This window comes from Astatotilapia calliptera, chromosome 18 (assembly GCF_964374335.1).
Source record: "Astatotilapia calliptera chromosome 18, fAstCal68.1, whole genome shotgun sequence".
NCBI classification, from domain to species: Eukaryota; Metazoa; Chordata; class Actinopteri; order Cichliformes; family Cichlidae; genus Astatotilapia; species Astatotilapia calliptera.
In genome coordinates this window covers 25781936-25793664 of record NC_137439.1, presented here as the reverse complement: position 1 = coordinate 25793664, position 11729 = coordinate 25781936, and the positions used below count along the sequence as shown (strand labels likewise).

The 11729-nt window shown below is 41.6% G+C and overlaps 1 protein-coding gene across 1 annotated transcript; it reads right to left on the bottom strand.

Annotated features, from left to right (window-relative positions):
• Nucleotides 1-2371: 2371 nt before the first annotated feature.
• Nucleotides 2372-9528, bottom strand: LOC113010612 (neuromedin-U receptor 1-like). The gene is made up of 4 exons (XM_026149775.2): nucleotides 8567-9528; nucleotides 6369-7104; nucleotides 4051-4284; nucleotides 2372-3816 (listed from the first exon to the last, which is right to left on the bottom strand). The coding sequence occupies exons 2-4, from the start codon at nucleotides 7063-7065 to the stop codon at nucleotides 3491-3493; spliced, it is 1257 nt and encodes a 418-aa protein (XP_026005560.1). The 5' UTR covers nucleotides 7066-7104; nucleotides 8567-9528; the 3' UTR covers nucleotides 2372-3490.
• Between the last annotated feature and the right edge of the window lie 2201 nt (nucleotides 9529-11729).

The window sequence follows — 11729 nt, the reverse complement described above, 5'->3', positions numbered from 1 at the left end:
CAGTTTTACTCGGGGATATGATGAAACAGGTTTCCATTATGGATACGCAGCTGACAAATCTGCAGCAAATGTGTGATGCTGTCATGTCGACATGAAGCAGAATCTCAGAGGAATGTTTCCCGTGTCTTGCTGAATCCATGGCGCAAACAATTATGGAAGTTCGGAAGGTAAAAGGGGGTCCAATCAGATACTAGCAAAGTGTACCTAATGAAGTGGCTAGTGATAGTGTGGTTATATGACAGCGAGTAGGGCTGTGAGTCACGTTAACAGCTGCAGAGATGGGAGTTATTTTCCTAGAGTAAATGGCTTGATTGATCTAAACAATTTCATTGGTATCTAATTATCTCCTGAATGACTGACCTTGTCTAAACTTCTGGCAGGATTATCACTGCTGATATTTGATATATAAATATGCTGCTGACTATCACAGAATTATAAGGAAACATTTTCAAAACATTTAACCACACACATTTTTTGTGCTAGTGCTGCTCTAGTGACCTTCAGTAGCGTTTTCACATGATCGCCTCAAAAAAAGGCTAACGAGGCTGACAAGCCCTTTTAGCCTCATAATAAGATTAACAGACAGCCCACATGGACACCTCAGCATGGATTCTCCAAGTCTCTACTGATCTCCACTGAAGCTCTAAATCTAAAACCTTCTCTAGGTGTTCATTTGAGCGAGGTCATACGTCATCACATAAAGATCGGATAGCAAATGTGCCCTCTTGATGATCACCAGGTGGGTCAATCCCTGGTCTAGCCAACTAGTCAACCCGGTGAATTGTTGCTGATAAGCCTCAGCCTTAAAAAACTGCATTGCTATCCAAAGAGATTCTAGCATGATTACAAGTATTAATACGCAGTGATGGGCGAATAGTGTTGGTCATTTGGACAGATGGAGTGTTTGCAAATGGCTCAGTCAGTCACGGTTGTTCGACTGATAGAAGCCTGCTGGAAAGTCTTTGCAACTGGATTAAGTACCTTAAACCTGACAGCTATCTTGCTTCATTCTACTGCTTAGTAAATGCAAATCCTCCTTGAGCTGACCCCGGCGCTGGCGTACTAAGGTGTCGCTTCATTGTGCTCTGGCCTCTCCTCAACACATCAGGTCAATGACACTTGGAGTAACGTTTTTCTCAACTGTTATTAATGTAAGAGAGACCTTTGAGTTTGAGACAGCCCATCTGTGTCAGTCCCCATTCTCACAATATACTTAACCTCATCTCATTATGAAGCACTTCACATCATCCTCTTGGCAGGAAATCATATCTCCACTTCCATATCCTTCTTGTCTCTGATACTGCTCTGCGCCTTGACATTATCTCCTGTCCTAGTACATTTCCAATTATCACTTTGCTATTAAAAGAGGACTGAGTGGCACTGTAGCCTTTAAGTTTCCATCTCTCCTCATCTTCTACTGTAATAGAAGTGGCCTTTAAGTTTACCGTTGTTGCAGAGCCAATTAGATTTCTAAGCTCAAACTCGTAACTCACTACCGTTTGTTATTTTGGGAGCTCTTGTCGTGTCAGGATGATGGATATAAATTACCTTTTCAAAGTTCCGTGTCTGTTGAGTTTGATCGGATGATTAGTGTCCCTCACCAGTCTTCCTTCCCAGAACTCCCACTGAGCATCGCATGAACTTTCTATTGTTTCCAATTCTTGGGCCTCGGGACTTTCATCGTGAGGATGATTCCATATTTCTGTGAGTGAAAATGAAACACATTGAATTTCTAATTTCTGTGATCTGTCCTTTAATGTCTTAATTTAAAAAAAATCTTTCAAAGGTAAATGATGTTGCCTGCCTCGAAGTGTCACATTAAAGTCCCACAGGAGTCAATCATTACCCCGGTCTTGAGTGTCTGTCATTATTTGGGCGACGCTGTGATGTACCCTTTTTTTTAATGGGCCAATTTGCATAGCCAGTGCGTAAACGCTGCATTTTGTTATGTTGATGGAAGCTGTGGGTAGAGGGCCCTTCATCTGTGCTGGTGTGGCACACTGATAACGCTGTTTCATTCCAAAGCGATTTGTCAGTATTGAACAGATGGCTCATCTTTGTCTGCTTTCACATCCTGCTTCATCTAATCATTCATTAATTCTTTGTTCCATATTATTGACCCGGTGACATCATCTTTCCTCCTAGCTTCTACCCCTCATCATCATCTTCTCCATGTATACAAATGAGTTTTTTCCTCCGCGCTGTGCGTCACCTAAAGTTGAGATGAGACATCCTGTCGGAAGGTTCTCGTGGCTTTCGGCACGCCTCGTTATTGTTCACCCCGACACTTTTACTGCGATGTATACACAGAAGACCTTTGCCTCCCGGGGCCGGTTGCACTATAGGAATCCAAAGAAGACAAGACTCGGTGTGATCTTTTCTTTCTGAGTGGGCCTGCTGACACATCTTACAAGCAGCACTGATATTCAAAATCAGGTCTGTTTTAATGGTGCACACCATAAAAAGATATTGTAAACATGTCATATGTACACATTGTGCATCAAAAAGTAATTAAAGCAATAGGTAAACAATAGCACCGCTTACCAGCAAAGCAGAAAATGAATGGGACTGAGCAATAACCATATGTCAAATTATGCTGCAGTGAAAACTTAAGCAATATGTAGAGTTACTAGTCATGTACATTGTATACAAGTCCATAATATACGTATCAATATATGTGGAACCTCTGTGGCAACTGCTACATAATATCAATGATTCTTTAGTATTTTCAGAATATAATGTAAATACTTGTGTCATGATTAGCGTCCGCAGTGGTTATAAATATCAAACCGTTTCATGTACACTTCGTTGGCTTTCATTCACAGACAAATGTATTCAGTGTTACTGCTGCTAGGAGTGTGTTAATGGGCTGTAGAGCAGCATGTAGGCAAGCCTGGAAATATTATTCATTGCATTACACAGTATGTATGTAATAAATACATTCACATCCATTTCCAATAGAAAACGTTTACTTTTGATGCATTTGATGGGATGCCAATGCATAAAAATGCTGCTGCATCATCTATGTGGCAGTGCAGTAACCTCAGTGTGCGGTCTTGTTGGTCTTCACTCTGAATGTAATTTCAGTCATTGTTCTTTTTACACTCTGGGACTTGTTGATAAAAATGATTATAGAGTAAAAGCATGCAGGAGGGAAATATGCTTGTTTTCTCTTAAGGTGAGGCGCCTCAGGAACCACCTTTTAGCTCATCCGGCTGAAGGACCGTCTATTTCTGTCCATCCACAGTTCACAAGACCTGCTGCTCCCCCTACAGTATTTGTCAGATTTTAGTGTAATATTTGTAGTTTTTTGGGCAATAGCCTGTGAATTGTGTTCATTGTGAGTCATATCAGCTGCTAAGACACAGATTCTGGTTGTGTTCGAGATCTATATGAATGCAGGAACATCGTTTTCCATAATGTTAGTGGTGCTTGGTGCAGAACTCTTGTTTATTCAGTTTTTCCTTTACTTCCTTTGTCTCCTAAAGGCTCAAAAGGCTCCAGAAGTCATTTTGTTACTTTGGGATGTTTTTTCACGCAGGGTGCTGCGTTGAGTCATCTGGAAGCTCCTCGAGTGTTCTCTCCAGCTGTTAGAGTAGCAGGTAATGTGGCTAAACATTTCTCTGAACCTGGTGGACATGAGGTTGTAGAGGATGGGGTTGACGGCGGAGCTCAGGTAGAAGAGAACTCCAGAGATGACGTGGACATGCTCGAAGATCCTGCGGTGCTGCTCGTATGATATGTTGATGTAGCTCCACATCAAGCGATCGATGTGGAAGGGAGCCCAACACAGGCCAAAGACAACCACCAGCACACCTAGAGCAGATGGAACAATGGATGTGATTCATGGGGCACATAAATTTTGTTTTGGGACACCAGTAAAGTCTTTAATGGCAGATGACTAGTTAAACAAAATATTGTAAATAATCTTAAAATAATGAATTTAAACACAAACATTTCAGAAATGTTGACTATGGGGTCTTGATTTTTGTAGGGTTAGGGTTGTTGCCAATTTAATTTAGAATAAAAATATAGTAAAATAACACCTACATAGCATTTTGGTTACTTGCACATTTCGTTTGCTCAGCCTCTGATTGTGGGAGCTGGAGATACTTTCAGAACCGAAGCCACAGTTAGTATCCACCGTGGTCAGCACCCTCTCCCTGCGCAGCCTCAAGCCAATGAGCAGGTAGAGAACGCTAATGATCAGCATGGGGAGCAGGAAGAAGACCAGCGTGGAGATCAGGATGATTAAGTTGTACATCCAGATGGGTTTGACCAGATCTGAGGATATATATAAGATAGGATAGCAAGAGAAACAGAATAAATCTGAGCAGTGCAAATAAAAATGTCTAACGCAGACTTTAACCTGGCAGCTGTCTTCAAGGTTTCTCATGTGACATCACGTACACAGTACTTGTTGCTAGAGAAAAATATTTGTTTCCCGACTAGTTGGAAGTGTTTCCTGGAGGTTGCTTGCTCTGGCTGGGTGAAATCCAGACAAAGACGGTGCTGCATCAAAGACCTCTGAGAGATTGCTTTGATTTCTAGCAGATTCTAACTGCTGCCTGTAGTTTTTCATGTTTCTTTGCAGACGCTTGTTAACCGCTACTCAAGCTGGAGTAAAACTTGAAAAACTGAGACACAAACATGAAAATGGAGTAGGTTCACCTTTAGATTAAAGGTTGAGCCTCAGCACTGCAGTCAACATGCTTCAAAATGCATCATTTTTACTTTGAAGGCAAATGGTCTTCATTTTCAGTTTGTGCCACCGTTTTTGCAGATTACCTACACCTCAGAGAGTAGCTGGCCAGTGCATCACTTCCATGCAAACTTTGGGTGATCACAGCAATAAGACAGCGACCGAAGCAATCGTGAGGAGGGTTTTGTGAACTGTTCGAAGAAGATGTATTTTCCCCTAGTGATGGAGACTGGGCTTTAGCAGGCATTTTCCTAGCAACCTCCAGCAACTAGTGGGGGAGTACTCAATTTTCTTTCACTACCGGTGGTTGGCACAGTCACAACCTGGTCTCTAAGCCCGTGTGACTGGGTCCTATATCATTTTCTCCATTGTCACTATGGCTATCACATCCAAAATGGCCAACAAGTTCATGTCATATGATTAGCAGTCTGTAAAATGCTATTAGCATAAAGTAATGGTTGCTCGTGGACATGTCTGAACCTGTCCTACCTTCGTTTTGCTCTAGGCCAAATTATTTCAAGTAGAAAGAAGACGTCTAAAGCAAATTCTCTTCTATCTGTCTGTTGTATATTCAAAACGGCAACTTCATACAATGCTTCAGCTTGATTCCCCGAATATTATCCAGAGCTCATGCTTGAAAATGATTATAGATCACAATTCCAGGTATACCATTACTTTTAACTGTTAATTTGCTAGCTGGGACCACATCCTCATTTAGGTTTGACAGTGTTTCTAGAAGATAATAGCAGATGGTCTGAGCATAAATTGAAGGTGCGGTTTGGGAAAGGCCTCAGAGGGGACTGACGGCGGCTCCTGGGTCAGGCAGATCCCCATGTTTTAATGAGAAGTGAATTAATTGAAAAAGGGAGGGAGGATGGGACATGAAAACAAGAATGAATAGCTTGTAGTGCTCAGGAGGTCAGATGTATGGAGGTGTGGTCCTGCTCCTTAAATTCAGGTAAATTATTTCCAATACGCAGTCAGGTTTCTGGGTTTTGTTTTGTTTTTTTACCCAAACTATAACCATGAAAATGTCTGGTAACAGTCTGTTAGAAAAACCACTACTTTGTTCCAGACTGAAATATTGCAAGAGCTATAACGTAGATTGCCTCTTGCAATATTAAAGCTACTTTCAGCTGCTCTCTTAGTCATAAAGGGTCATAACAGCAGGTTGTTCTCCATATTTGATTTAGCAGTTATATGCCAGATACCCTTCCTGACACAACCCCCTAGGGATTTGTGGTCTCATAATCTGGCAAGCCAGGTTAATACTGCTGCTACCAAAGTGTAGTATCACGTACTGTATTCAGTGTACTGGGACGAACTTTACAGTAGTGATCCCAGACAAGATTTACTGATATTGCTCAGGACTTGAGTAAAGTGTTTCAACAGTGATTAAATGATTAATCACTGTTACAGATGGCATCCAGTTATCTATGTGCAGCTCAGGAAGGTTCGCTTTTTCTATCGAGCACCATCACCAAGCCCAACACTTTGGTTTATGAATGAAAACCATTGGTTTTTGACATCTTACTGTACTGAGTGGTAAAGAGTAACCCTTATACCTGCTTTAAATCAGCAGGTGAACACGCTTACATTACCAGAGAGCTTCTAGCATATCTGCAGACCACATAAAGTAAAACTAAAATATAAATTCTGTACATACGGCAGATAGCAGATCGGGGAAACTGTCGACCAAACTGTGGCGGCAGCACTTCGATCCCATGCAGACTGGTGTTTGGCAAAGCGCACAGCATGGACAGCCCCCACAACATGAGGATGACCCTCTTAACGTGAGCACGTGTGGTCAAATGCTTGACTTTGAGGGGGTGCACCACCGCCACGTAGCGCTCCACGCTGAGTGCAGTGACATTGAGGATGGAAGCAAAGCAGACAGTTTCAAATAGGAAGGTTTTAAAATAGCATCCCCCTTCTCCGAGCAGGAAGGGGTAGTTCTGCCACATCTCGTAGATCTCTAACGGCATCCCCAGAAGCAGCACCAGCAGGTCGGACGCAGCCAGGCTCAGCAAGTAGTAATTGGTTGGCGTTTGCATCACCCTGTAGCGTAAAATGACCGCACAGGTCAGGGAATTGCCCAGGACACCCACGATGAAGATGGTGAGGTAAGTGACACAGACAGGGAGAAACATGGGGGATTTTGATTCCCCCAGATTTTTGGATAGGTACTTGTCCTCAGTCAAGCAAAGCTTTTCTTCCAGATCTTCTTGAGTGGCGTTCGTCAACACCCAGGAGATATTCATTCCACACACCACAGCAGAATCGGGGCATCCTAAGTCACTGAGTTCTCTGTCACCAGTTAAAATGGCTGCAAGAGAGTTGAAGGTGCAGTTAGGTATCGGCATCGTGGTGACTGGACAGCAGGTTCCTCAACTAATATAAACCTGATGGAAAAAGAAAAAGGAGACAGTGTGAATTTTAAAGGATTCCTTAAACACTCATGCGTCAGAAAAGGGTGAAGGCTCTTTAAGCTGCAGCCTTATTCACAACGTGGTTCGACAAAGCAGATGGATCTGCATATTTGATTTGACATATTGTTACACCAGATGCCCTTCCTGACACAACCCTCCCAGAGATTTGTAGCTCCTTCTGTTCTAAAAGGATCTTTTATATGTTAGGTGAGCGCAGTATCCGCTACACTATGGAGCCAGTCAGGAATCTGTAAAAGTAGAAAGTAGGAAGTTTGATATTTAACATCTGATGGGATCAACTAGTGTTGTGATTTTAAAAAAATCTGAATTAAAAATGCAAACAGTTCATAATTAACGGTTGTTGAAGTGAAATAATACATTCATCTATGAGGCAGGGAAATGATACTGAAGATGCTGCTCCTTTGTATCTTGAGAACTATAGGATCCTGCTGTTTGAAGCTTGGCAATTAGCTTTATATATAAGACGTAGCCCCCATGATATCATGTATCAGTCAGTGTGCTGCAGTTTTGGCCAAGAACTACATGTCATCAGCTAATATTAGCTGCGTTCATAGTGTGGCACATTAGTAACAGATGTAAATAGAATAATAGCAGAAATTCCCTCACTGAAGTTGGAGTGCAGACTTTCTTTAACTATCTCTTCGACAGCACAACTGCACTGTGAATCCTTTTATCTGTCAGCGACTTCAATTAACTGAGGTGACACCAAGCAGACAGCTAGATGATAGCTGCCTGTCGCTCACTCACGCATAATCACATGTAATTTTAGACTTCAGTATAATTAAGACATCTAATTTAAAAACAATCCCCCCAAAGTAGTCTCATGGCATTACAGGTTGGCTTCAGCCCAGGCAGCTGTTGCTGGAGAATAAATGTAGGCATACCTTGTCCTTGGCTACTGTAATGTCCAACCTTGACATGATAAAATTTCAAGCCTCTGATTTAAAAAAGAAGAAGAAGCTTAGGTTCAAGTACAAAAGAAAGAAGTAAGCTCAGTGACTTTTTAATATTAATATAACTTTGATTGGATGTTTGCATCCTATGTGTTTTGTATCTCTACATAAAGAAAAGACAGTTGTTGGCTTTCATCTATAGCAACTAGCAGCAGCCCAATCAGTTCACTGAATCCCTGATATGATAAGAATGTTCAGCACATGCTTTCTAATTATCTTTAATATGTTTAATATCCTCTCTGGTCCTCTCGACAAAAATTGATTTTACGATTAACAGCACTGTCACAATATTGCCCTGTTAGAAATTTATGTTCAGCAGAATACAGACGCCAGGGAGGCTGTTTAGATGTGTTTAGGCTGTGTTTGGATTCCCCCACGGGGATTTCTATATCGTTGTAACAGGCAGCGGAGTTGTTAAGATAACTTCAAATGAGGTACAAACAAAAAGGACAAACACTCACCTGCAGTTTGTGGTCTTTATACTCTTCTTATCTACAGGATTCGCAAGAGCTGAAGAAATGAGGGAAGATGGGTGATTGTCATGTTTCTCTGCATCCTGGACTTTTTTCTGACACTTTATCTTGACCGCCTTGGTGCCTTAGTGCGTCACAACTGGCTCGGCTTCCCGTATTTGATGGCTGGTGTTCAGCCCGCCTCTCGCTCTCTCTCTCTCTGTCTCTCTCTGTCTCTCTCTCTCTCTCTCCATCTCTCTTTATCCCTGGAGTATCTTCTCGCGTCCATCCATCACTACATGCTTTATCTTTCTCCTCCAATTCAACTTGTTTTCATCTTTTCTTCTCATCTTACTCTCGACACCGTGATACACACTTTCATGAACCTAGCCTGCACAGACACTACCTGCCTTGTGATCCTGCATTATATTGCTTTCACAGATATTGCACCGGTGAGAAAATTAAAGGTGAGATTGCTTTGACCCTAAAGCCTGCGAGCTGAGTACAGGTATGTGTGGTGTATGTGTGTGTGTGGGTGTGCTCCCGTTTCCACTCATTTCAAATCAAAGATAAAACAAACACTCTTTTTCATTAGTAGAATCGGCAGCAACTGGCGAGGTGCACATCTGGAAACAAGAAAAAAAGGCTGTAAAAATATGAAATTTTGGGTTTTTCCATCAGAAAAGACGAAAAAGCTTTTGTTTTGATTTGTGCAACAGCTTTTTCTTAAATACTTTTTGCAATTTTGAAAAAAAAAAAACCCAAAAAATGTTAAAGAACCTACAGTCTGCAGAAGGCAAATGTGAATGTCTTGGATGTACCTCGGTGATCAATAATTGTGACGTGCGTGTTGGCATGACTGCTTTGCCGTTGATGTTCATGTCCCTCACACGATGAATCATAACTACTTTGCTAATCTCTAATCTTTTTTCCCATCAGTGTATTAAGATTTAAACTGATCCAGAATGTTGGTTTTTGCTATATTTTAGCTGTAAGATGTTCCCACAGTTGTGTCCATTTGCATAGTTATTTGTCTATGCAAATGTGTTCGTCCAAAAACCCACATAGTTTGACTGTGCATTGGTCAAATGATGATTGATTGATGAGTGGGCCGGAACAAGGAATGGAGCAACAGTGGAGTTCACCAGGAACACGAGAAACAGGGGCTGCACTGGACACGTTTTATTGTTTCAACTTTTTGTAGTTTATCATTTCACTCTGGGTGGTGGACCACCTAAAACACAAGCAAGAGTGGCCCACCTTCCAGTTGTACCTCATACCTTTGGCACTGCCTCCATCTGGCAACAGGCGCTCTCTGCAGGAAGATGAGCAGTCTGCAGCACCCCACGGTCTACCAACGCATTGCCAATGTTCAGCCCATTAGGACTCCGAAATGCTTCTGCTGTGCTTCTAAAACAGACACGTTGTAACTGTTTGCTGTCACCAGGGGTCAGTGTCACAAACAACCCATCTGTGGGTTACTCTTGTTTGTGGTGGTGTTGATCCAACATATTAACCACATGCCAGGGTGAATCAAAGACACACTTGCTTAATATTAGCACTTTAGCGCTATGCAGCTGTTAGCATTTAGCTTGAAATAACCTACTAGTGTCACTAACAATATTGGGTGTAACTATTTACCATGCAGTGACACACAAGGATTTTTATAGAAAGTGAAGAAGTCAACCTATCTCTTTAGAAAGACACGTAGGACCAGATTAAAACTTGCTACCCTCCAGTCAGTCTCCTGTCCAGTCCTGTGAAACATTACTGCTTTCAAATCACAGCTACTAATAAAAAAAAATGGCAACAGCTGACTGAAGAAATTTGCTTGAATAACAATCAGCCAAGTAAGCAGGAGATAGGAAAGAAATGACAGAAACGCCTACAACTACAACAACGTCTTGCTCTTTGCAAGCATCTGCACAGACAGCATGCTAATGCTAAGCAGGCAAAGAACCCAGAGTGATGATAAAGCTGATTGAATGCAGACCCCAACCAAACAGCCAGAACCTGAATTTCAACAGGTAACAAACGGATGAGCAGTCAGACTGCATCCTCTGTTTCTACCTGTTCATATTTCTAAAGTAGAATCACTGTGACAGCAACGTTATAGTCTCTTTGTGCTGGTTTTCATCTTTGCTTTGTGTTGTCGGCTTTGTGTTCATACCCAAATACTAAGACAAATATCATATGTGTCCTCATTAGGATAGGGATTTTGGTTGGACTGTAATACGAATCACGTTGTCTTGGTAATTATGAGACAATGTGTTTCAGGTAAGTTTACAGAGAAATGCAAAAGTAATGTAACGAGTAGTATAACACCTTACTTTCTCCTGGATTATTGTACAAAAAGGCAAGAATGCGATGGTAAAGTGCAAACTCTGTTCGACTTGACTATCACCATTTGTACCAATGCAGCTTTGAATGTTTCTAAGCAAAGGCAACATAACAGCCCAACCAAGAGTGATGCACGAGCAGAGTGCACGATGATCTTAACCAAGAAGTAAAAGCTTGATTGTCAGCAGGTAAGAAAATCATGGATGACAAGTGAGGTTTTACTGTTATGAGATTTTTCCTTGAAGTTCTCTTCTACTATCTCTGCTGTTAGCTTTGCCTTAAAATGTATATACAAAAACAAAGCTCTGATATATATGACCTCCTAATTAAGACTGAATGAAACCACAATGAGGAACTTTAAGCAAATTGCCAGTGAGACGTTTTCTCCTTAGGGATTCAGACAAAAACACTGTTGTTATATAGCAACACAGCGATCTTGTAAGCAACCAGTCACATAATCAATTACAGGAGAAAAACCTTTAAAGGCAAACCACTCCACTTCTTTCGTCAAGTACAGTTAATCGCAAGATAAACAGTAGTAGTACAAAGTACTTGTTGGATGATATTGCATTGTATTGCAGCAGCCTCAACCACCCACTTTTGTGGTACCCCCCCCCCCCCCCTCACTGGCTCTGTTCCAGGAAATGAGAGCTGTGATTTTTTTCTTGCTGTGCCGCTTTCAGCGTGAACGTGTCCTCTCTGAACTGAGTAATTAGCGAGTCGTAACGAGGGATAAAATCAAAAACCCTGCATCTCTTTCTGCTAGACCAGTAATAAGTACAGTGGTCTGTAATGTACTATTAACATGTAGTACGGCATGTTTTTAACATCA